This window comes from Pieris napi, chromosome 20 (genome assembly GCF_905475465.1).
Source record: "Pieris napi chromosome 20, ilPieNapi1.2, whole genome shotgun sequence".
Classification (NCBI taxonomy): Eukaryota; Metazoa; Arthropoda; class Insecta; order Lepidoptera; family Pieridae; genus Pieris; species Pieris napi.
Window position 1 is genome coordinate 1,137,148 of NC_062253.1, and position 26,321 is coordinate 1,163,468.

A 26,321-nucleotide genomic window follows, 5' to 3' on the forward strand; every position below is an offset into this window, starting at 1 on the left:
TTTTTAAAAACAGTTTATTTTTATTTTTTTACAGTTGGAGCCACAAATCCGTACAGTCCTATCTGAGGGCGTGGCTGGAGAACCCCGAGCTGTGGAATCTCAGTTGTCGAGAGCTAAGACTCTGCACAACGAGATATTGTCTCAAGGAAGACTTATTGACAACGTCAAAGATGTAAGAAGTTTTTGGATATTGTACTTCATTTGGTATCTTTAGTGTGTTAAGACAGATTCGAATCCCCAGAAAAAAAGTTAACATCGGCTCAAAAAACAGAAAAATTGTCCCATTTATTAGAATTTTGCTTATGGAGCATTCTTTGTAATAAAAAACTGGTTATTATTAAAGTCAAAAAAAATTATTTTTTTTCAGGCTTGCGAACAACTAGTCAAATCCCTCGAGGGTAACCTCACACCTTCAGAAATCCGTCAACTCGAAGTTCCAGTGATTGAACTACAAGAGCGATACAAAGAGATGAGCGACGCCGTCGCTGGCAAATGTGGGGAGTTGGAGTCGGCACTTCTGCAGTGTCAGGGCATTCAGGATGCGGCTGAGACCCAGGCCAACTGGCTCAACCAGGCCGAGAATAATTACAAGTGGGTTTTAGAACTAAAATTTAACTTTGTTAGAACTTACATACTTCTAGGCGAACCATGAACCGAACTAAATTTTTATTTAAAGGACCCAAACAAAACCCGCGTCACTGATTCGTGAGCGGCTCGAAGAACAAATTCGCGAACAGCGCATCTCCCAAGCAGAGGTGGAAGGCAGAAGAGCGGCGCTTGCGCAGTTGCAAGCCGCAGCTCGTGAAGCCGCACTCACGCCATCCAACGCGCGTATCGCGAACAAACTGGAACAGCGTGCGCAGGATATATTCTTAAGGTAATTTTTTAACTTTTTTTAGGTTTTTTTATTTTTTTTATTTTTTTCTAAACAGATATTTTTTTTTAATAAAATATCTATTTTTTTTAACCTTTGCACAGTTACAAACATTGAATTTCCTATTGTCTATTAATATTTACTTATTTGTCACAGATACGAGAAATTAGTAGAGCGCGTAACCAAACGCGGACAATTCTTGGACGAAGTGATGTCCGAGTTGAGTCAGTTCAATCAGCTCGCGAGTCGACTCGAAACGACGCACGCGCAACTCACCGAGTTGGACTCGAGGGACCTCGCTAGAATGTCTAGTGATGAGCTGGCTTCGAGATTAGCCGATTTGGCTCATTCTAGGTAAGTTTGTAACAGTATTCTCCATTTTATTTAAATGACTAGCAAACTCGGCGAACTCCGTTTCGCCACCAGATGCCTTCGTTTTATGTAACATTTCGTTTGGTGATCCCGCTTTTCTGTTGAAATTTTTCCTAAATTTTCTTTGCTATAAACCTCACGGAGCCCGAGACCTTTCCAACGAATGCAAAACCATGGAAATCGGTTCGTGCGTTCAGGAGTTATAGCGTCAGGAAGGAAAACCCGACTTATTTTTATATAGTAGATTTTAATGATTTTTATTATTGTGTTAACATATTTGAGACAATTTCCTTAAATCGTTATAAATAAATAGTTGATGATTTTTGTTACTATTAAGAGGGTAGTACGAAAAAAATATTTTCAAAGAAAAATGCTACTGTCATATAATTTATTGGTTTGGTAAGGAGTTACTTTTCAAGGTGTATCAAGCCTATATCCTGTGTATATATATAATATATATGTATTCGCGTTCTATATCTGGAGTTTTTTTGACTATGGACACTTGTGTCATGGACGTGGATTACAATTTGAATTATGGTTCTTTTAAAAGCATTCAAATTCTTCGCCAATGCGTCTGGCATTACAATAAAAAGATTCAAAAACCAACATTGTTATTTCAGAGACAAGCAAATGCCGCTGGTAGAGGAATGTCTTCGTCTCGGCAAACAACTGGTTGCTAAGAAGGATGTCACCGACACGCACGTTGTTCGGGACAGGATGAAGGTATGAAAACCTTTAAACATCATTAAATATTTATATAAATTTTATTTAGATAATAATAAATTCTTTATTTGGTCAGAAAGTGGTACTTATGGATTTCTAGGAAATAGATTTCTGAATCGGTTACATGATTATTTGCCAATGTAATAGGCAAGTAGGTGATTAGCCTCCTGTGCCTAACTCTGTTGACTTTTTGGGTCTAAGGCAAGCCGGTTTCTTCAGATTTTTCCTTCACCGTTCAAACGAATGTTAAATGCGCCAAAAGCAAGTCCATTGATGCACTGCCGGGGATCGAACCTACGATCTCAGAGATGAGAGTCGCATATGTACAGTGTATTATAGAGGTCTTTAAAAGTTGACTTGGCTTTGTGTGATTTTGTTATCAATGATAGTTGATAGAAAACATTTTATCGCAGGCCATAGAGAACCAATGGCGTGACTTCAACACCTCATTAGAAGAGAAACAGAAATTGTCTAAACAGAAGTCGGACCAGCTCAACCAGTATGAGACTTTACGCTCTCAGGTTGGTATTTCTTTTTTTTTTCACTTATTTTTTCTTAATGAAAGTTTTTTTTTTAATAAGCAAAAATTACTAGTATTTTTTATAACATTTATGTGTACCAAGATTTTTAAATATTTTAGATATAGCTTATAAGATATACTATAAATATAGTATGTATGATGTAGTAAACTTTCATAAATAAATGAAGATCAGAAATTTAAAGTCAAAATCATACCTTTTAATATTATATACTGTCTTTTTAGCTCAAACAAATTGAGCTCTTTGTATGCGATTCCATGTGAGTCGATATTATCTTATTACATCTCGGTATGGGCTGGAGTGACATCGTCTTTAATGCTGAAAAGATATCCTATTTGGAACCTTTTCGGTAGTCTACTTCAAAATTGTACAAGGAAGCAAGATTTTTAACAGTTGGAAAACTATACTTAATGGGAGACTTTTTAGAAACAAACACCGACCACATCGCATTATACACAACGCAAACCTACATATCAGCTACCAAAAAACGCACTTCCAACACTTTTTCTCCTTCAAAGGCCCTTCCTGTAACGATTCAAAACTTATACATTCACTAACAATTACAAGGAACAGAGAGTGACGGAAAGTTTCTTACCAGTTTCTCTTGCCCGCTCTACGCCCTTGACTTGCGAACTGGTAGTAAATGTAAATTTACAATTAATTTAACTTTTTTTTGACGTTCATAGTTTTATATGAATAAAGTTATTTTGAGTTTGAGAACACCTTTTAACCTGTCCTATGCTCAAACGGAAAGTATTATTCCTGTGCAACAGGTATATTGTAAATGTTATGTAGAATTATTATTTCAAGTAGAAGACACTAGCTGCCCATGACACAGGGAATGTTAGTGTAAGGGCTAGTGTACTTTCTCCTTTAAGTTTTTTCTTTCTTTAGTAAAGGTATCAATCTATATATGTTTGATTTAGGTCCTCGAATGGCTGCAAAGCATCGAAAATCGCATCAACCACTTGCGTCCGGTTGCAATAGATATGGACGTCATCAAACAACAACACGACGAGCTGAGACCACTCGCTAAAGAGTACAGGGATTTCTCTATTACCATCGATAAGGTATGATCATTTACGATTTAGACAATTTTAATTGACTAAGTAATAGAAACCTATTGATATACCTATATATATATATCTATTTTAAAGCAAGCATTGTTAAGTGCCTATATCATAGGTAATCCGCTGTTTTGTTGGTTTTTTTTTTCTGTTGAACAAAAATTTCTGGTAATATATTTTATCTTGTATATATTTTAATTGTATTTTTTATTATTTGAAACATTTATGTTTGTCTAAATTGTCATACATTTTAGATAAAAGAGTTTGTAATATATATGTAGATATAGTATAATGTATGATGTGGTAAATTGAATAAATAAATAAACCTTAAACATCGGCCTCGCTGAACGGGATTATAAGCTTTTTATTATTTCAGTTAAATGAAGCCGGTGCTGCCTACGAAGCGTTGTCACGCGGTGATCGAGCCGATTCTCCGAGGAGAAGACATGTGTACAGCCCTACAAAGAGACATACTCCTAGTAAGTAGACAAATTATACATATAGTAAATAATCATACTCTTGTTTGCTCAATTTATTGCAATAATTATTATTTGAAGTGGGACTTCCAACAAGGTTGCATTAAACGTTCAACGCTCCTGGAGTGCGCGAATAGAAAGAGACAGAGCGAGAGTGAATGCGTAGCACTCGAACGCATGCGCATAATATACCTGTTACAGGCCAGCGCGTTAGCAGCGAGTAGCGTCCAATATTTAGGAATATTACGCAATACGCAAGAGGGAGAGAGAAAAAAAGATACATATAGAAAGTAGGAGAGAGAAAGACTGACTCGGTAGATCCCAAGCACATGCGCGTGGTATTCTAGCTATGCAGCGAAGTAAACAGTGTGCATAGTGAAATTAGCAGAAATACGTACTTGTTGTTCTACCTTAATTTGTAATATTCATTATTTCATTTACAAAGATGCGATCAATTGTGAATTGTAAGCAATGTTAATAAAGTTTGTTTTAAATTGTTTCTTTAATATATTTAATGTGATTTTACTAAAAATAAATTTCTACCCCTTCCTATTTTTATTTCCACATTACGAAGTTTCACTTCTTTCGCGCGGAGGGACTCCACGCAGTGTTTTTTTTAACTGTCATGAATACTTACGTTTTATAAATCAAACAATTTCATTTCCAGGTCGAACCCTCGATACTCGATCGCCATCACCTGGAAAGGGTGGAGTGATAAGTCCTGCATCAGCTCACTCAGCGTCGAGTGGCTTCTCATCGAGACGCTCCAGCCAGGATGGATTCCATCTTGAAGGTATGATATTACAATTGAATGTAATATGTTTAGTGTTTGACTTAAAATGTAAAGTTTCATTTAAATCATACGTAGTAAACTGATTTCCCTTATTTGATTTTTTTTTCACAGACCTATCTCCAGTACAGCAACAAGTATCAGAAGTCAACAACCGCTATGAGCTGGTCGGAGCTAAGCTGTCGGATAGACAGAGCGAGTTGGACGCCATGAAGGAAGAAGTCAAACGTCATCTAGATAGCTTCCGAACACTCAACAACTTCTTAGATAAGGTAAGTCTACAGGGTACTATAATAGGTCCATTTTTATTCATAATTTATGTCAATGATAAAATTTGTTTCATTAAAGTTCTGATACCATGACGTGGTACTAGTGTCATAGTATATTAAAATAACATAATTAGTGTATATGAAAATCTATAGGTACAAAGACAACTGCCAAAGGAATCAGTACCTACCACCAAGGAGGAGGCAGATAAGACTATCAAACAAGCACGCGCTGTGTTAGAAGAAATGTACGAGAAACAGAGCATTCTTGACTCTACTAAGACACAGGTATGGCATAGCTTATTAAAACATCCAAATAGAATATTAATGATACGATTTTTGCTTTTAATTGATTTATCATTATAAAAAGATCTTTTTAATACAGTTGCTCAAAAAGTGGCGTATTGCAGGGACGTATAGCGTTCGGGATGTGGGCTATTACACACTCGTGCTTTTTCTTTACCTTTTCCGAACTAGTGCGTTTTCTTTCCCAACTGTCAAGATAATGTCTATTAAAAAGAAAAAAACAACCACGAAGTTTTTACTAAAAAAAATCATAGAAGTTTTTATAATTCATGCAAATATTTCAAAAAAGAAGCTACTCATTTGTTTTAATATCAGATTTAATGATTTGATTCAATGAGTTTTAGGTTAGTTTTCATTTCATTTCATCTCATTAAATTTCATATCAATAAAAAAATTCTACTGAAGATTTGGCTGTATGGGCATAGTTCCCTTTGCCTACCCAGAATGGGTGAAGAAAAAAAAATCTCTGCTCATATTCTTTTACAGTTGGCGCCATTTTCCAAAAATGTTCTTTGCTAGTTTAGGTATTTGTTATATTATATATTAAATACACATGAACAATCATACGAAATTAATAATAGTTTGTCTCAAACAGTAAATATGCAACCTAAAACTTCCCCAGTAAGTAAAAAAAACTGTAATTTCGATGAATATGTGAATTATACCTTTTATAAGAAATAACTGATTAGTTAGTTGAGGTTATTGTGTTTTAATATTTTATTAAATTGCTTAATTTTTTCGCAACTGTATTAAAAATAGTCGTTCAGTACACGTGCGGAACCATCATTGCAACTTGTTCCGACTGTCAACCCTCACCTTCGGCTACGCCTCGGCTCGGGTAGACATTTGTCGGAACTCTTTGCAATGACAAGCTTTCCGCACTCGTAATTAAATATACTATTGTGGTCTACCCTTATTGGAAATAACACACTGCCATGTTAAAAATTATTCCCGTCGTTGCAGAATTGAATATATTATGTTGTTCGTTATAGGTGCGTGAATTGTTGAAACGCAAGCAGAGCGTACAAGGAGCCGATCGTTTACACGACGAATTACAAGATGTCGCCTCCAGGTGGAAGGCACTGCATGATGCTTTTAAGGAAAAGTAAGTTTTATACACAAATATTATAATATGGAATTAGTAGAAAATTTTGCAAATCACATCAACAAAAATACTAAATGAAATAAACACGTCGTCATAATTAGAAGTAATAATGAAACAATCTTGTTAATAGTGTTTTTCTTATTATTTAAAAATGTGAAAGTGCCCCAATGGACTTTCTATGTGCGCATTTAACATTCGCTCGAACGGTGAAAAAACCATCCTGAGGAAACCGGCTTGCCTTAGACCCAAAAAGTCGACGGCGTGTGTCAGGCACAGACTTGACCATGAGACAGATACAGCAATCTGAGGCCCAGACCTAAAAGGTTGTAGCGCCACCGACTTACTTATGTTTTTATATAATATGACATGTTTGCATTGGAATTTATATTGTAACTGATTTGTTATTTGACGTCTGCTCAATTCTCATTCTTCAGTTATGATCAGTTATGGGAAAGAAATAAAATTAGACAAAACTGTGAATAGTCCTAGGACTTGACGCGTCAAAGATGATTTTTCTTGTAAGAAAGATCGTCGACGCAAAATAATGTTTTCCTATACTTGTATTTTTTTTAGGATTCAACTTATGGAAGAAATGAAAGACCTGCTTGACACGCACAGCAGTCTGTCAGGCTGGCTCAGTGCTAAGGAGCGCATGATGACGGCTCTCGGACCTATATCTTCAGACTCCAGAATGGTGCAGACACAAGTTCAACAGGTATAGGAATATATTTTTGAAGTGAAACTTCTTTAGCTGCATGAGGTAAATTTTTACGAAAACGTAACAAAGATGTGCAGCGTTTTTATCGAAAAAAAGGGGAATTTATGAAATTTTATTTTATATAATATGCAAAATAATTTATTGAAATCTCAAATGACGGATTGTAAATTAAAATGCCACGTGTTTTTATTATAGAAGCAATAAATTTAAAAAATTCAATTTATAATTTGTATTAATTTTTGACACTTTTAATATTTTAATGACAATTAAATTCATTAAATTCCTAACATATCTTCCTTTTTACTTCCCTCTGTCTCGGAAATCTAAAGTTTAAGATTTGTATAAATATGAACAAGACTTAAAAAATTAGTTTGTCAAAGAAGTGCCACTTCTGACATGTGTACTTTGTACGCACGCACTTTTTTAAATAGATTTTTTACTTTGGTCTATTTTAAGAGTGATTTGGGTAAAATTATCCTTTCAAGCAATCAAGAAAAGTCAATATTATTAATTAAATTTTAAAATTAATTAGATTGCTTTTGCAAACGTAGCTCCTTTGATAGCTATAGATAGAATATTGTTTTTGTTTACCAGGTCCAAGTTCTTCGCGAAGAGTTCCGAAGTCAGCAACCACAGCTGTCGCATTTGGTGGATGTGGCCGGATCAGCTTTGCAGAAGCTGCCCCATGATGATCCAGATGTTAAGAGATTGACGAAGAAGGTCCAAGACCTGCAGGATAGATGGAATGATCTGCTTAACAAGTAAGAAATCTTGTTTTTAATAATTCAGTCATATGAATCTTGGATTTAAAAAGATCTCGATATTTTTCTTGCATTATCACATTTATATAGTGACACAATTGTCATAAAAATAATATTTAGTTTTTTTTGTATTTCTATAGCTAACATTAATATATATAACAAATTATACTAATGATATAGCCAAAGTGGGAATAAAGAATATTTACAAAAGGAAAAAGTCAATAAAAATTATTCAATACATTTCACTAAGCCACACCTAATTCGAAAGTCTTTAAATTAAAAAAAAACATCTAGTCTCTATGGCCACTTAATTGAAATATAAGTTGAATATGTTTTTAATAATGAATTTTAGCAGATTCAGATGCTTGTAATACAAATTTAAATGTTTAACTTCTAGACTGGAACAACGCGCAGACAGCCTAGGCGCAGCAGCTGATACGTCTCGCGAATTCGACGCAGGCCTGGAACGGCTGAGAAACGCCTTACACAGCATCGGTGATAAGTTGGACGACGTGACCACGAGACAAGAGCCAGCTGATCAGCTGAGAGAGGTCGAGGTAAGTTAAAAAAAAGATTTGAAATATGTATATGTTTTTAATTCAAAACGTATCGTTTTAGTTACGAAGTTATAAAAATGTATAATAATTGACAGTCTGGTCACAGACTACACATCACAATTACAGCGGACTTTGGCAATTGACATTTCTTGGTTAAATCGCTTTGTGTCTTAATAGAGATGGTTAAAGTTACATTTAAAAGTTTGTGTTGTTTCGTCTGTCCGTTTTTATAATTGTACCATAGTCGAAAACTACTTATATCAATTGGATAAAAATTTCGTCAGAACTTTAAAAAAAAACAAAGTCGGTAGACAACAAAATGTAAATTCCCCTTGCTGGTGAGTTCTATGCATATTCTACTCGAGGAACTCCTAAACGCTCCTATAATATATTTTCCCCAGCATGATAAGCTATTCTTTTATTTTACGAAGGTATTTTATAATATGTCGCGTCATAATAAATTTTGACTAAAAAATGTTAATTCGAACGAACCAGCTTACGCCAGCTAGTAAAATAATACATATATTAAGTTACTATTAAAATTATAATATTTGTGTTCGTTTCCAGAATTTGGAACGCCAACTCGAAGGCCAGCGCCCCCTGTTGGCTGATCTCGAGGCAGCCGGAGCAACATTGGCCGAAGTCTTGGGAGATGCCAGCTCAAGGCAAGACATCCAGAGCAAACTGGCAGCTGCCGTGAGGCAATACGACCAGTTGCAGCGGAAGTTGGATAATCGGAAGGCGGAAATTGAGGCAGCACTCAAGTGAGTTTGATATTTTATTTCACATCCATTAAGTATACAATGTATAACATTAATTTTCGATTTCGATAATTAAAACACTTTGCAATTTGTTATTCGTTCTGTTACGCGAAAATTACTTAACATTAAAAAAATAAAAACAATAAATTTATAATTCACAAAGTAAATAGAACAAAATAAGAGCACGTCTGCTCGGATAAGAGTTAGGAGATCGACTGGCTTGGGAACGTAAGGTTGTTGATGCATGGGAAGAAATGATGACGAGGATATAGCACAGGATATGTCAGTTCGTTCGTTGACGTCCTGTTGACTTCCACTGCTGGACATGCATTGGAATTTGTTATACAATCCGCTCAATTTCTTTAAACATCTACTCTCACTAACAAAAGTGCTATGAACCATGAATAGCTATCACATGTTTTGTCATTTTCTCAAACATAACGAAAGCTTTTCGATTCATATGATTCTACCCTATATAGTGCACGTTATTCTTACGTGCTAAACAGTGGTAAGTGTAAAATAGAACACAAGTGAAGTGTTATTGGACATTTTCTTAATACCTTGTTAGTAAATTAAATTAGATTAGATTTAAATTACCTATTAGTCTTAAGTTAGGCTACATCGTAATGTTCTGTGATGTCTTAGAAAAGACACATGTATAATAATATGGTTCTTTTAAACAAAGTATTTTTTATAGGGATGGTCGCAACGTAGAAGAAAGCGTTGCACGTACATTGGGCTGGCTACAATCAGAATTAGGCACATTACCAGCGAGATTGCTCGTCTCCGCCGATAAGCCTCGTTTACAACAGGCCTTAGACACACACGAACCACTCTACAGAGGCCTTACACAGAGGGAACACGAAATTATTATGCTATTAGATAAAGGTATATATTTTATTTTCTATTTGGATATTTATGTAATCCAATATATCTGTCTCTGCCACACCTGTGTTGCGAAAAGAGATAGAGATAGTTTTTTATATGCATTATTCTCGTATAGGTCGTGAGATGGAGAAGAAACCAGCGTTCAGCGGTCTCCGTAAAGATCTGGACAGGATTCAGAGCCAGTGGGAGAAACTCAAGAGAGAGACGGTCGACAGATACAACAGACTGCAAACTGCTATGGTGAGAATTATTTTACATTTTAAGCTGCTGAAGAGATGGCTTTTTAGTGAATAGTAGTTAATTGGTGCAATTTTTTTAAATAATTTCATAATTCTCTCTTGGAATCTGATGGTTTGGTTGGATGGTTCTTTTTCCATATTCCTTCATTAAATAATTAAATAAACAGTAATTAATGTAAATATAATTAATTATTAATTCATGACAGATATTTTTAACTAATTCAACATACAGGTAGTTCTGGGAATTACAAATACATATAATTAATATTAAATGTTTGTATACTATGAAAATAAAATGCAATTACAAATTTCAAGAATCAAAAACTATATCTCGCTGAACTATGGTTTTATATATACCCTGGTATGGTATGGCATAGTAGTGTTGGCCTAATGGCTTCAGCGTCCGACTCTCATCCCTAAGGTCGAAGGTTCTATCCTCGGCTGTGCGCCAATGGAATTTATATTTGGGTATTTAACTTTCGCTCGAACGGTGAAGGAAAACATCGTGAGGAAACCAATTTCCTTAGACCCAATAAAGTCGACGTCAGTCCGGCGAGGCTGATCACCGACTTGCCTATTATATTATATTGACTAATTATACAGCAATATGAGACCCAGACCTAAAAAGGTTGTAGTGTCACTGATTTATTTTATTGTTTATGGTATGGTATAGGAAAACCTGAATATCTCAAAATAACACATAAATGTAATCTCTCCAGGAACATTGTCGTAAATACAACAAAGCGCAAGAGTCCTTCCTGCCTTGGTTGGGTGAGGCTGAGAAGCAGCTACGGGAGTTACCAGCTGTTGCCTTCACTCGCAAGGAACTCGAGAGGCAACTGAGAGACCTGCAACACATCAGGAACGATGTTTGGAAGAGGTATACTAACTTGTGATTTGTCAAATTTGTGAAATTGATGTTTAAACTTTGAACTTTTCAACAAAATTGTGTCTTAGTTTGAGTTTTTTTTTTTATTTTAACAAGTATCGATTATTATGATGCTCGAACGCATAGCTGTTTAAATTTCGTATAGTTTATTATGTAATTACTACATATTTGTATATACTCATACGTACGACTTACAGATACGTGCGTTGCAAATGGCTAGCAGAATTGTTGGCACACAAACAATCGTTACTTCTTTATTACGTTAGATATTAAATGTTACGTACTGATCGTTGTCAGAACACACATTGAACAATGAAATTTCCCTAGAAATTCTTAGATTTCTGGAAATTTTGAATTTTTAAGTCAGTCACGATTTAAACAGGCCAACGAAAGGCACCAAAATATCCAACACAATTTGAAATGTATTATTCTTAAAACAATTATATTGTTGTTTATTAGATCTGGTGAATACGAAAACAACAGGACATTGGGAGAGACCTTCATATCGGCTTGTGACGTTGACCAAGAGATAGTGAGGAATCAACTTGATAGTATGAAAGAGAAGTGGGACAGGATTAACAACGGTAAGTTCTTTTTTAGTTGTCTTCTTCTTCTCTAACAATTCATTCTGAAATTTACATTGAAATAAGTTCAAAAAATTCTATAAATAATAATTCAAGCATTTAATATCGTTTAAAAGTGATAAGTTAAATTCTCCTTTCTTCTTGACAAAGTGTATTTTTGTGTCCGTGAACTAATGTGACAGCGACCGAAAGTTAAACTGTTTATTCTTTTTCGCAGAGGTGCTTCAACAAATAGAATACCTGGAGTCCACGAGCCGGAAACTGGGTGACTTCTTGGAGAAAGTGCGAGCTGTGGAGGCTCCCTTGGCAAGATGCGAGGAACGCCTGGAGGCAGCTCTTAACTCAGCGCCTGCTGCTGCTAAAGATGCAGTCGCCAGACTCACTGACCATGTTCACGCATTACACGCGCCTTTGCAGGTAAAATTATTGTATATATATATATATGGCAGTAGTTTGAAATTGTTTTTTTTTTGTTTGTTTTTTACTCTATCTACTATTATTTTGTAATGTTTATTAACCAAGTTATTAATTTTTAGAGCGTCAACATGGCAGCGGACGATATAGTGTCGATCGCGAATGAATTCGCCGGACCTGAAGCTGCAGCCCGCGCCCGTCAAGTACTGGACGAAACCACTAAGTCACTGGCTGATCGTCTACGAGACCTGGAAACCAGCACCCTAAAGGCTGGTGAGGAGATGGCTGGAGTAGCCAAGGCCATCACCTACTTCCTGGTAAGTTGATAATACAAATGTGTTTCGGAATTTAAGGTTCAGTTGTTCAAGCCTTGTTTGTTGCCATAACTCTTGGAGGTAGTAATTTTTTTATCAGTTCTCAGTCTCTTCTTAACGAAGTCAAGGCTGTCTTGTGTTATCTGAGATAACATAACTAATATTTTGTATTTCCTATGTATATTGCTCCAACTTCTTTTAATGCCAACTTTTAAAATGTCCCTTATAATAATAATAAAAGCCTCTTATTTTAGCTTTACATTTAAACACGTTTCTATTTCAATCTTCTTCTCTATCTGTGTGCCCTTTTTTTGCAAAGGCCTCCTCCAATTCCCGCCATTCCTGTCTGCACTGTGCCACTCTGCCATGTACTACCGGCTCTTTCTTTAATCTGGTCTATCTATTTGCTAAATTGTCTACCTCTTTTACATTTATTGTAAATTGGGCACTAGTTTAATACTTTCTTACTCCCTTTTTTGTTCCTCTTGGCATGGCCCCGCCCATTTCTACTTTTTTTCTTCGTGACATCTGCTACCTCAGTTATTCTTTATGATGTATTCTTTTGTTTATCTATCCTTCTCTTCCCTATTAATACATAGTTCTATCGATCAAGTTTGAGATCCATATGGTAATACACAAGTATTGAAGAGCTTTCTTTTGCATGCTCGTTTTCTTCTATTTCATGACTTCGCTAAGCTAAAAATTACCCTTTAAAGATAGTATATTTCTAATATGTATTTTAACTAAATCGAAAATCAACAGAATAATGTCAAAGAATCACAAGATCTGATATCGAACCTGGAGAAAGAATTCGACGCGATGAAGCCCCCCGGACGGGACCTGAAAACAGTTCGGGCACAAATCGACGAGATCTCCAAATTCTGGACTAAGCTTGAGAGTGGGGAAGCAAATGTCGACGAAACGGCAAGGACCGCTGACATCTTCGACGATTCACCGCATTCGGAATTCGCTAAGCCGCAAGAGCATGTAAGTAATACCATCAGCAGGGTTACTCAGTAACATCATAAATATTATGAGGATATTTCCGGAGAACTTGTCGCCCAGGCCCGGCGAGAGACCACTTTAATCAAATAAAGTCCCTTTTTAGGAAAAGGGTGTTTTGACAATGCTCTCATCCCTGAGGCCGTTTCGATCCCCGGCTGTGCACAAACAAACCGGCTTGCCTTGTTGTATTATATATTATATACTTGCCTATTAGATTGACATATGATCAAGAAACAGAAACAAAAAGAAATCTGTAATCTAGACCTAAAAATATTGTATTTATGTTTTTATTTGTATGAATCATTTTGTAGCTAAACCATTTTTACATAATTAACTAATGTGGCATTAGTGGCTTAATGCATGCTTCTAAGTATCGGTGTTAGTCTTTAGGTAATTTTATTCGTGATGTTGAAGAAGGGTGATCCCAATTCTAATTTGGCGTATAGAAAAATGGTTGTTTACATATTTTATTTATATTCTTACAGTTTTATATTACACATCAAATCAAGAAGCTTATTATTAAATATGTGTCACATTACTGAATCATTAATTATTTCTAAATCCTACCGGCGTGCATTCTACGAATGTGTCTGATTTAATTTGTTTCCTCAGATCGCACCCCTCAAAGAGAAAATAAGGAAGCTTCAACAGAAAACTCGTCAAAGAGAACAGGACCTAGATGACACTCACAGCAAACTCCAAGCTTTCTACAAAGTCTACGATGCTGTTATAGACGATATTGATGAGGTAAGGTCACAAAAAAAAATATACTTTGTCTTAATAATGTTTTTTTTTTTAATTAAAAGTGGTAAAGTGTGCTCACTTTAATGACATATTCATTTTTCAAATCAGATTCCTAAAAGGCTGCGTTTCTAAACTTACATTTTTTTTAAAGTTGGGATATTATAAGTAAATTAGGTTACACTTAGATTACTTATTAGTCTTAAGTAAGGCTAGATCGTAATGTTCCATGATGTCTTAGTAAAGACACATGTATAAAAAAAACGACGGGTTGCACTCCGGGAGTGCCGGCAGAAGTGAAAACTTGAATATTAACGTTGTGCATTTTTGATATTTTGGAATGGTTAGGGAATAATTTTCTATGAATTGCTTTAATTATCAGTATAAAAGTACTATCATTTATGTGGTAGAATACAATATTTATGCGCTATCGTACACAAACATGACAATTTATATTACATTAAATACGCCGCGCCAGCTGTCTACTCTCCATCCGTCTTATGAATTTTCGATCAGGTCACGTATCCTGACGCGAGTTTAACATTTTTTACCCATTCCAAAAAAAGTGTACAACGCCGCTAAAGAATTCTTCACTTCAAAAATTGGGATAATATAGCAGACAAAACATACGAATGTTTTAATTACAATTCTGAAATTGTAATAATTCTAATCTAAATGTTTACCCAGGCAACAGAACAAGTACGAAACTTAAAACCAGTTTCCTCGGACCTGGACCAAATTCGTGCCCAGCAGAAGGACTTCGCCGACCTCAAACAGCGTACTGTTGAGCCTTTGGGTCAAAATGTGTCCCATTGCAACAAGATTGGTCAGGGTCTGGTGAGATCCGCTTTACAAGGGGTCTCCACTCAAGAGCTGGACAAAGACTTGGAGAAGTTGAACGACAGATGGAACAATTTGAAGGAAAAGGTGAGATTTTATTTATCTTTATCCTGGGGAAACCCCATTACAGGGCGCTTGGGCAGAAGTGCCCGGGAATTGGGGATCAAAGCTGCGTAAGTGCAATTGCCCCATACCCACTATAACCACCGTGACCGATATCCTAGTCTTTGAAAAAATACTTTTATTTGATGTTCTATCTTATAATAAATCACAACCCATATTTAACTTTGTTAATTGGTTTATTCTTCACAAAACAAAAGTAATTAATTTATATTCTTATAGAAAAACTCATGGAAAAAAATACATATCTCACTCGTCTAAAGTCTGTCTTGAGTGACGTTTTGTTTTCTTCTTTTCTTAACGACCGGTATTTATGTTGCCACATACATCAAAATATAGAAAAACTACACCAAAATAGTATTTACATTGAAGTGCGTATCTACGATTCGCTACACTTTCATATATTTTGAAGTTATAGGAACTGCTACCAGAGAAAGAGATATGCTTGATTCGTGCCTATTAAGCAGTATCAAAATATAGCAATTTTTTTTAAATAATTAAAATACCTATTGTATTAGGGAAAGTTCTGATGTTACAAAGTTAATTATTTTTCTTTGAAATTGGGTGAAAATAAGACTTTTTATCATCAGATGAACGAACGTGGACGTCGTCTCGACGTGGGTCTGCTCCAATCTGGTAAACTTGCTGAAGCCTTGGCTGGTCTCGCTCGTTGGCTTAGTGATACAGAGGAATTGGTACGAAACCAAAAACCACCTTCAGCCGACTACAAGGTGGTGAAGGCGCAGTTACAAGAACAGAAGGTATGTAACGTTGAAAAAATTGTGACATTTAATATTTTCTCTCATTCTGTATACAAATTTAGACAAAACACAAATTCCTAATTCTGCCAATATGACACAAAAATCCTAGAGTTACTAGAAAAAAAGTATTCTATACGTACCTACGGCTCGGTTATCCGCTACTTTTAATGGTCCAGTGAATAAATAGGCTATTTCGCTCTTACAACCTTATATTACATTTTACTTTTAACTTTATATTACCTTATATTTTACAATTTTGCTCTTAATGAGGTTTAAGTTTTCATTTAGTTTTAGTTATATTTTTTTTTTGTGGTTGCTTGTTTAATTTTTTGCCTTGCGAGCTTGCTTATGTTCTAATATGTGATGTGTTGTTGTTTTAGAATTTACAAATAAATAAATACTACAAATTTTTTGCTTAAAGGCAGTTTTATCTTCCAAAAAAAATAAACCTTTAAGCGAAATGATTCCCATGTTATTTTTGGCATTGCACTAATTAATCATCATTACAGTTCCTCAAGAAGATGCTGATGGATCGTCAGAACTCCATGTCGTCTCTCTTCGCGATGGGCAATGAAGTCGCAGCTGATTGTGATTCAAATGAAAAGAAGGCGATTGAAAAGCAGCTGAAGGGTCTAATGCTGAGGTTCGATGGCCTCACCGCCAGCGCCCAACAGAGGATGCTGGATCTGGAACAAGCTATGAAGGTATAACATTTATTAAACAGTATACTAAAGAGAGATGCTTTTGTAAAACTTATCAAATTTCATTCAGTAATTAAGACGTAAAATCTATATATTTTTAATATTTGAAATGTTTGGTAATAATCTAGGTGGCCAAAACATTCGAGGAGCAATTACAACCGCTTATGGAGTGGCTTGGAGTGACTGAGAGGAAGGTGAATGCTCTCGAGCTGGTGCCCACTGACGAGGAGAAGATACAGCAGAAGATAAGAGAACATAAGGTGATATATTTGCAGCAATTGCAGAAAAACAGTTATTGTAATATTGAAATCACCAGTGCATTCTGTTCTTAGTTTCTTGTATTTTTTAACGGAATTTTGTGTAAGAAAGAAAATAACCAGAAATAAAACTATACAGGGTTGAATATCTAAAGTTCCTTCTTGATGTAGTTAATATGCTTTAAAATGTTGGGAAAACTAAACTTCTTTTCCTTCTACAGAACATTCACGAGGACATCCTATCAAAGCAGCCCCAATTCAAGGAGCTGACCGAAACTGCGTCTACTCTCATGAGCCTGGTTGGAGATGATGAAGCGGCTGCTCTAGCCGACAGATTACATCTTGCTACTGACAGGTAAAAATCTGTTCTTATTATCTTCTTTTACCGACGGCTTCGTTCGTCTTTTCTGTATTACAATTCATTTTTCCTTACGTAATGACGGTGAAGGAAAAAATCGTGAGGAAACTGGCTTGCCTTAGACCAAAAAGTCGATAAGTCGACAAGAGTCAGAGCACAGGATGCTGATCACCTACTTGCCTATTAGAATGGCAAATGATCGTGACACAGATTCAGAAATCTGAGGGCTTAGGCTAAGATGCTTGTAGCGTCACTGGTATTATAAAATATTATTAGTAATAGGCTCTCTCTCTCTGTCTCTCTCTCTCTCTGTGTGTGTGTGTGTCTCTGTCTCGCTCTAAATTCTTTAAATTCACAATGTTAACTTAAAAGTACTTACGCGTTTTGCATAGAGTTTATAAAGAGAAGTTTTTTTTAATTATTTGATAAAGATTACCCTTTCAGATTATTTACTTTAAACTTTCATAATAACTAACTTATATTGCAGATACCAAGCTCTGGTAGACCACAGTCTTAACATTGGGGACCTTTTGGACAACTCACGTAAAGGTCTCCGTCACTTGGTCCTGACTTACCAGGACTTATCTGCATGGATGGACAGCATGGAGCAATATTTGGCGAAGAGGAAAATTCTGCCGGTTCATATGGAGAAACTTCTTCGGCAGATGGATGAGTTAGCTGTGAGTTTTACAATTTTTAGATGTTAAATCTAATCAAGAATTTTGCGACATTATTTTGTGTTATTCTTTGAGTTTGAGATTTATAAATAATTACTATTTTCCCAACAATCGTACCTCCCGAATGTATGTGTAATATGACATTTCATATATTATCATATTTATTTCGTAATCCTATAGCTCACATAAATTATATATAACAACAAACAATTATACTAAAGATATACCCAAAGATAGAATACATATATACAAAAAGGTTCAAATATTTACGAAAGAAATAAAAAATATTAAATACATTTAACTAAGTAATACCTAATTCGGCTGTATTGTGTGATGGTGTGAAAGTGACGGTATGTACGTGAGGGTGTGTGAGTGTATTCTAATGATGCAGGTGATTTAGTGCTATGCATATTCTTAATATTCCTTTTAAGCATAATCCGCGATACCTCAAGTCGAAGCTTAAATAATGATCGCTATCCGGGTTGTGGAATATAAATCATAGTTGGTGTTGATGTGAGGAACGTGAATCAAAGATATTTATGAGAAACTCAATCATTCACAGGAAAAAACGGAAGAAATATCAGATAAGCAACAAGCAGTGGACAGCACAGTGGAGTCAGGTCTCGAGCTGATGAAACACATCTCCGGCGATGAAGCATTACAGCTCAAGGATAAACTGGACGCCCTGCAACGTCGGTACAATGACCTCACGGCGAAGGGAGCCGACCTGCTCAGGTTGGCCTCCGACACGTTGCCGCTTGTGCAGCAGTTGTACAACTCACATACAAAGTAAGTGTCATTAAATAGAAGATTAGGCAAAAGGAAAATAAATAATAATAATAATCTTTATTCATTTTTTCTCACAAAAAACTTAGTACATAAACGAGTGACAGTTATACACTATTATATAAATAGATGAAGATTCAAATTGTTCAACATGTAGGTTCATATATAAAAAGCCGTGTTGGTCTTGTAGCTTCAGCGTGCGACTCTCATCCCTGAGGTCGTAGGTTCGATCCCCGGCTGTGCACCAATGGACTTTCTATGTGTGCATTTAACATTCGCTCGAACGGCTAATCACCTATTTGCCTATGATATTGATAAAATATTATGAAACAGATACAGAAATCTGAAGCCCAGACCTAAAAAGGTTGGAGCGCCTCGGTTTTTTTATGTTGCTTCATATATCTATATATATATCTTTATCACATTTGATGTGTTGTTTATGAAATAAAATCGTCGTTTATATCTTTTTTTTATTTAGGCTTAAAATTTAAATAATTAATTAAATAATAATAAAAAATAAGACAATTCATTGTTACAAATATACAAAAAACATGAGAATAGTTTGGCAAACATCAAAAACTTTTCAGGCTAACAGAATGGATGGCAAGCGCCGAAACTTGCCTTCAGTCGGTGGAACCCAGGGAACAGGACATCCTCAGACTGGAAGCTGAACTTCAAGAATTCAGGCCACTGCTTGACAATATCAACGTCGTCGGACCTCAGCTTTGTCAGGTATTTTTTGTTAATTTGAGTAATAAAAGATCATTAGTATTTGGTTCCTTCAAAGAGCGTACCAATTCTTAAGAGCACTCGTGAGCCCTCTGGCAGTGAGAGTATCCATACATCACTTATCATCAGGTAAGCCTCCTGCTAGTTTACCCCGTGCTCTATGAAAAAAAAAATCGATTCTTATCGATCTTTTTTGGTCCTTTAATTTGTGTTATGATTATCTATAGGACATTGCGGTTAATTTTTTTTTTTAATTTTGAACTCTGATTATAAAATGTATGTCTACAAGGAACTACAAAAATGATATATTTTTATTGTTACAACACAATAAATTTAAAGAAGTTATTATTGCGTTTTTAAGTTAAGAATCTATTAACTTAGGAAAACACCAATCATATTCCTTTGAACATAATATAGAACAAAATAATGAATACATTCAGTTCGTGTATAAAATCTTGCGTGAATTAACAGATATCTCCCGGAGAAGGCGCCACTCACGTGGAAGGGATGGTGACCAGAGACAACAGAAGGTTCGATGCCATCGCGGAACAGGTGCAGCGGAAGGCTGAGAGACTGCTGCTTAGCAAGAAAGTATGCTTTCAAATCTAATGATTTTCTTTTGTCACAGTGAAATTTTCCAAGAAATATCTACATTTTTTCCTCCTAAAGGAGTAGTAAAGATTCTTAAATGTCTTCTCTCGTGTTCTTCTTTCGGTTTATCGGGGCATGATAATTAAATTATTTTTTGGTAATATTAATCCAATTAATGACGTCAAACCCTTTCCAGCGTTCCCTAGAAGTAGTGGGAGACATGGAAGAGTTGGTGGAGTGGCTCCGGGCTGCCGATGCCCAGTTGAGGGCCGCCGAACCTCCGGCCGCTTCCGCGGATGTGTTGCGGGCCCAACTCGCCGAGCAAAGGCCGCTCAGTGACGACGTCGCCGCACAACGCGTTAGGGCAAGAGAACTGCTCAGTCAGGCTAAGAAGGTAGACAGCATCTTCACTATTTTATATCAGTTTTGGAGATTACCCCAAATTTTCTTAGAGGAAGTATGAACTGATTGGATGTTTTTAATGCAGGTCCTCCGCGAATGCCAATCTGGTGATGAGGCCAGTGTGATCAGAGAGAGGAGTGAAGAGTTAAAGGAGATGATGGAAGAAGTCGGTCAGCTCAGTGCCGCCAGGCTGGCAGCTCTTGAACAAGCATTGCCGCTAGCCGAACACTTTGCAGATACTCACCACGGGTAATTTTTTTTTTCTAAATGCTTTGCAAATATTACCACTACACTAAGCCAAAATTTATTTAAGCTAACAAAGGGATAATTAAAATTAATTTATGATGAATGAAACTCCAATGTCTTGCTGGAGTAACCTAACCTTAAGTTTTTAACTAAAAATCTTAAAACTTATTTATATATGTGAAGAAAAGTAAATTAATGAATAATTAATTAAATAACTCAGTTTCATCATCGGACTTCGAGGCAGAATACGAAATACCATCCGTATCACCTCGACGTCCGTCTTTCCACAACTGAGAGTTTCTTAAGGCGGTTTTTGCCATGCACCTCCACTATGTGGAACCAGTTCACTGAAGTATTAACGATCCGATTCTACTTAGGGTCCTTCAAGAACGTACCGATTCTTAAAAGGCCGACACCGTAATTGCGAGTCTTCTGGCATTGTGAGTGTATATTATCGGCGGTATCACTTAACATCGGATGAGCTAGCCCGCTTACAAAAAAATACTTGAAAAGATTATTGAAACACCATATAGTTTGATATTTCACAAATTTTCTTATAAAAAATGTTAATCTTATCCTAATTGTAACAAAAATAATTCTTGTAAAAATTTAAATGACATACCAAAACTCGCTTTTCCACAGACTCACAAACTCTCAAATCTCAATATTACAAATTAAAGAAATCGTCAGACTTGACACATGACAAATTATTAAAAATCTAAAGAATCTAATTTAAGAAACGTAATTACTTCTTTACATTTATATAAAACTAGCGGACTCGACAGATGTTCAGTGATTATTTTCGAGTTCTTGCTCGTTCTTAATATATTATGTACCTACCTCCATAGGAGCGTGAGAGAGTTTTTTTATTTTGTCTATGATTGAAATCTGATCTGCAGATTGTCATCGTGGTTGGACGACATGGAGAAGCAGGTCCAAATGTTGGCGATGCCGGCGCTCAGACCCGAACAGATCGTTCAGCAGCAAGACAAGAATGAGGTTTGTTTATAAACGATTTTCTCTTCGTTAATTCCTCTTAACTGGTATTCTGATTTCTGTTATATACTCTACTAGCCGTTTCATGCCGTTTCAGCCGTTCATATTTTTATTATTCTTCTTTATAATGAAGCAATGAAGCGAATGGCAGTAGTTTCATGTCGATACGATCAGTGGTGTAGGCGTGAAGGAGCCTCAAACGACGACCATTTTTCTTATATATAATATATAGATAGACCTGGAGGATTCACTTAAGGCTTTGACTTTTCTAAATATGTTTGAATTTCAGATGCTCCAACAATCCATCGCCGGCCATAAGCCACTCGTGGACAAGCTTGTGAAGACTGGAGAAGCGTTATCCAGACTTTGTGGGGAGGATGATGCCGCTAAAGTTCAAGATATAGTGGAGAATGACTGCGAGAGATATAACGCGCTCAAAGCTGAGCTTAGACAGAGACAGCAAGAGTTGGAACAGGTAAGAGGAAGAGGGATAAAGAGCTTTTGTTAAATGTTTGACATTTTTGAGGGTGATTGGTTAAGTTTACATGTTTATGTCATTTTTGGATTATTATGATAATTTAACCTTATTAAAACGTGTTTAATATATTGTTGTGCCGATAAATAAGTGATTGTGCCTACTAACATTGTGTTACCAACCACCCGCGTTTGCTATTTATTCGGATAGAGGACGTAAATTAATTGTTATCTTACTCCGAAGAACTAGACAACGTTGGTGGTGAATTTCACCACATGGCGCATCTTTAAGCATTTTGCTGACATACAAAGATGTAAGTTTGATGTCACACAACAAAAAAAACGTGTGTGTTCTTATGTACACGCGTTAGAAGTTATACTTCTTTGGCGTAACCAAAAATCTTTCCAAAAAATTTATTCTACGTTTGCAAAAACGACACTAACAATAGAAAAAACTAAAATGTTGATTGTAGCTAACTTTAGGGTGTCGGTTTTTTGTGACGGTGTGCGCGCGCATCGTAAACATTTACTCTCATCATTTTCCCCTAACGCGCCAAAAGTAGTATAACTTTAAAACTGTTAAGAATAAATGTTCTAATCAAACTAAGAAGCATGTTCGGTGTTTGGGTGTTTCGATCGAGGCAAAAACAAATTTTAATGGATTTATTCATTTCAGGCGCTTCAGGAGTCGTCAGTATTCGCAGAGAGGCTCGAAGGTATGGTTCGGGCCCTGTCAGGCGCAGCTGACCAATTGCAGCGTGCCGAACCTGTCTCTGCCCATCCGCACAAGATACAGTATGTTTTTTGTTTACCTTCAAAATTACTATGATAGAAAATTGTATTAATTGAAAAGCTTATAAGCATGTGACTGATAGATATATTTGATATTGTACACTCACTCCGCCGTCTTTGCGACCCAAAATGTCTTGGTTCCCGAAATGAGAAACTTCCAGCCCCTAAGATCACTTCCTTCCAATTGCGGAGTGGACTCCCGGTGGGGGTCTTCACTGAGAGATACGACCTCCAACTGTTCAAAATTCGAGTGTACTCCTTCCTCAAAGGCCAGCAACGCACCTACTAAAAATGGGTGTCTATGGGCTGCCATCGTTTATCTGCTGTCTATCGTTTGCCCCCTATTATATATAAAAAATCGCCTACAGCTGCAGCAGATGCTGCTGTACTCTGCTAATCTATCAGTTTAATAGTCTACTATAATTACTGATGGTTAATGTAGTGAAATGCTTTTTGAAGAGCCATTATTCCTTTTTTATAAAAAAAAAATAAACTATACTTCTAAGTAAACATTGATTTTTTAGCCGAATAAAAACGCCGTATAGAAATTAGTATCTCCTAGGAATCATCTTGAATCTAGTATATTATATATTTGACAGGAAAGTCTAACCGATTTTATGTTTTTACAGAGACCAAATCGAAGAGAACAACGCGTTAATCGAAGATCTAGAGAAGCGTGAGGAAGCGTACAAAGCGGTGCAAAGAGCGGCGAGTGACGTCATGAGTAAGGCCAGCGCGACCGACCCAGCCGTCAGAGACATCAGAGGAAAACTGGAGAAACTTAATAAGTAAGTAATAATTCACTTTTTAATACATTTTTGGCGATTTTTAGTCAAAATTCCTGGTCTTTAATAAAAGCAGTTCTATATTCAAGATGTCCAAACCGTTTGGTCAACTGATGAGTTGAGTCTGAGAATGTCAAACTATCCAGATATAAACTCGTAAAACGCTTAAAAATTTGCTAGCCGAATTGGATTTCTATTCTCTATTACGTATTTTGGTATGACTGAGGTTCCAAAAACAAAGACACGACCTCTAAAAACTCTCAGCCCACTCTCTAATACAGAGCACACACATAATTCACGCATACTTGATGAAACACTACTACATGTACTACGGAATAATTGGAATCTATCAACACAGGGGCTCTTTAGCGTGAATTTTGTCACAACCATATTTCTGTTATGAATAAAGTTTTATTATTATTTATTTCCAAATTTATCAACAGACTATGGGATGAAGTCCAACGGACGAGCAACAACCGTGGCCAATCTCTCGAGAGCGCTTTAGAACTGGCTCGTCGCTTCTGGGAACAGCTGGAGGCAGTCATGGGACAACTGGGAGAGCTGGAGGACACTTTGGCTGCTCAGCCACCGCCTGCTGCCCAGCCCCATCACATCCAACACCAGCAGTTGCAGCTGCAGGAGATCAGACAGGAGATTGATCACACTAAACCCGAGGTAAGATTAAAGTTTATGAAGGGATTTCTTCTTCTTCTTCCATAGTATTTCTTGCTTTTTCTAGGGATTCCTCGAACGTTCGTTTTTTTCCTAAGACTGAAAAAAATAAGTTGACTGAAATTTTTTATACTCTTAATGCATCGAAGTGTTCTTCAGTCGTTAGCTCATGTCTGGCGTCGTGTTTAGCCAGAAAACACCTGGAGTGGACTATCTGTTTCCACCGGATTCTGTCGAGCGCCTCTCTTTTCAGTTTTGAGGAAGATGCGTCTTTCACTTGATCGTTCCACCTGGTTGGTGAACGGTCACGTGATCTTTCGATCTCACTATCAGTTTCTCATCTCCTCTTCACATTTTAATAGGAGATAATACGTATGTGTAACATCGAAGTGTTAATAAATATGAAACTAGGTGGAGAAAGTCCGGAAGACGGGATCGACTTTGATGTCCATCTGCGGTGAACCGGACAAACCCGAAGTCAAGAAACACATCGAAGATCTGGATACAGCTTGGGACAATATCACGGCTCTCTACGCTCGACGGGAAGAAAATCTCATTGATGCTATGGAGAAAGCCATGGAGTTCCATGATACGCTTCATGTGAGTATGGTTTAGTATAAAGCTTATTAAACTTTAAACCAGGTTTCGGATCTGTTAAACCGTATTTTTTATAGTATTTTTCGGTGTTTATTTTCTTTTATAGTCCAGTGCCTAAGTTTTTCTGTCTTAAAAATCTTTAGTGTTTGATTTCATCTGTACATTATTTTTTAAGCTATTGCATAGATTTAATCGCGGGCTTTGAGCGTGTCGACCGAATCAAGAAATTCTGTAACGAAAAAAACGTTACGCGTTAGAGTGGGATAGAACGCATACTGCGCATTCCCATCTCTCTGACGAGATCGGTGACATAGCGTCAGCGGGACCGGTACAGCCGGTACATCAAGAATTGAATTAGTATCAACGAAAAACAAATACTGCATAAATAAAAAATAAATAAATAATTATAACTGAATAAGTTGATAAAAAATGCTATACAATAGCTCGGCAGTCCCCTAGTGCCACACGTTTTTTTATATTTCTTTATTTTACAAAATAATATAATACGATCACAATATGTTACATTAGAAAACCGCTGTGGTTTGTATTAATGTATCCATAGCAGTCTTGTTTAGGAGCGCGACAAATGCATATAAAAATAGTTTTTTAATTTACTGTTTATGTTGGTTGGCGTTAGGCAATCTAATATCTGATTGGGTAGACCATTTATTAGCCGCGGTAGCAAATACCTCAACGTTCTCTCGCCGTAAACGATGTTTGCTCTCGATGTACCGAAGTTGCGTTACCGCTCGGCTCTGTACGTCATGCTCCACTCGTTTTTTTATGTCATCTCGTAAATAGTGCTAGACTAGAAGACATTTATTTACTTTTTCTGTTACGGGCAGTATTTTGCAGTATATATAAATAAAGAACTATAATATTCGAATTTGGGTTTTAAATATGCTGACTGCACTCTTCCCGTTTTAATATCTCTATCCAAAATCCGCAGAATCTCCAAGAATTCCTGGACACGGCCGAAGATAAGTTCTCCCGGATGGGACCTTTGGGCTCGGACATCGACGCTGTGAAGCGACAGATCTCACAACTTGCAGGCTTCAAGACCGAAGTAGACCCTCACATGGTCAAGGTTGAAGCTTTGAACAGGTAATTAAAAGAAATATATTTTGACCCATGGTCTAACTAAATCT

The 26,321-nt window shown here is 36.4% G+C and overlaps 1 protein-coding gene across 34 annotated transcripts in view; it reads left to right on the plus strand.

Moving 5' to 3' along the window:
- Positions 1-26,321, plus strand: part of LOC125059885 (dystonin) — a 243,672-nt gene that overhangs the window by 186,970 nt on the left and 30,381 nt on the right. For all 34 annotated transcript variants that reach the window (XM_047664555.1, XM_047664554.1, XM_047664558.1 and 31 more), the window contains 42 exons: positions 35-172; positions 368-591; positions 677-877; positions 1,031-1,228; positions 1,867-1,969; positions 2,383-2,490; positions 3,435-3,578; positions 3,952-4,054; positions 4,719-4,844; positions 4,956-5,113; positions 5,264-5,395; positions 6,406-6,518; positions 7,092-7,233; positions 7,831-7,997; positions 8,395-8,554; positions 9,122-9,318; positions 10,013-10,203; positions 10,319-10,443; positions 11,162-11,322; positions 11,791-11,915; positions 12,133-12,332; positions 12,452-12,646; positions 13,406-13,630; positions 14,261-14,395; positions 15,077-15,316; positions 15,940-16,110; positions 16,620-16,814; positions 16,940-17,071; positions 17,290-17,423; positions 17,914-18,106; positions 18,666-18,892; positions 19,477-19,621; positions 20,090-20,209; positions 20,406-20,603; positions 20,697-20,860; positions 21,757-21,856; positions 22,143-22,328; positions 23,004-23,122; positions 23,749-23,907; positions 24,348-24,579; positions 24,988-25,176; positions 26,123-26,277. In XM_047664555.1, coding sequence (XP_047520511.1) covers positions 35-172; positions 368-591; positions 677-877; positions 1,031-1,228; positions 1,867-1,969; positions 2,383-2,490; positions 3,435-3,578; positions 3,952-4,054; positions 4,719-4,844; positions 4,956-5,113; positions 5,264-5,395; positions 6,406-6,518; positions 7,092-7,233; positions 7,831-7,997; positions 8,395-8,554; positions 9,122-9,318; positions 10,013-10,203; positions 10,319-10,443; positions 11,162-11,322; positions 11,791-11,915; positions 12,133-12,332; positions 12,452-12,646; positions 13,406-13,630; positions 14,261-14,395; positions 15,077-15,316; positions 15,940-16,110; positions 16,620-16,814; positions 16,940-17,071; positions 17,290-17,423; positions 17,914-18,106; positions 18,666-18,892; positions 19,477-19,621; positions 20,090-20,209; positions 20,406-20,603; positions 20,697-20,860; positions 21,757-21,856; positions 22,143-22,328; positions 23,004-23,122; positions 23,749-23,907; positions 24,348-24,579; positions 24,988-25,176; positions 26,123-26,277 — 6,830 coding nt within the window. The remainder of the gene's footprint in view (positions 1-34; positions 173-367; positions 592-676; positions 878-1,030; positions 1,229-1,866; positions 1,970-2,382; positions 2,491-3,434; positions 3,579-3,951; positions 4,055-4,718; positions 4,845-4,955; positions 5,114-5,263; positions 5,396-6,405; positions 6,519-7,091; positions 7,234-7,830; positions 7,998-8,394; positions 8,555-9,121; positions 9,319-10,012; positions 10,204-10,318; positions 10,444-11,161; positions 11,323-11,790; positions 11,916-12,132; positions 12,333-12,451; positions 12,647-13,405; positions 13,631-14,260; positions 14,396-15,076; positions 15,317-15,939; positions 16,111-16,619; positions 16,815-16,939; positions 17,072-17,289; positions 17,424-17,913; positions 18,107-18,665; positions 18,893-19,476; positions 19,622-20,089; positions 20,210-20,405; positions 20,604-20,696; positions 20,861-21,756; positions 21,857-22,142; positions 22,329-23,003; positions 23,123-23,748; positions 23,908-24,347; positions 24,580-24,987; positions 25,177-26,122; positions 26,278-26,321) is intronic.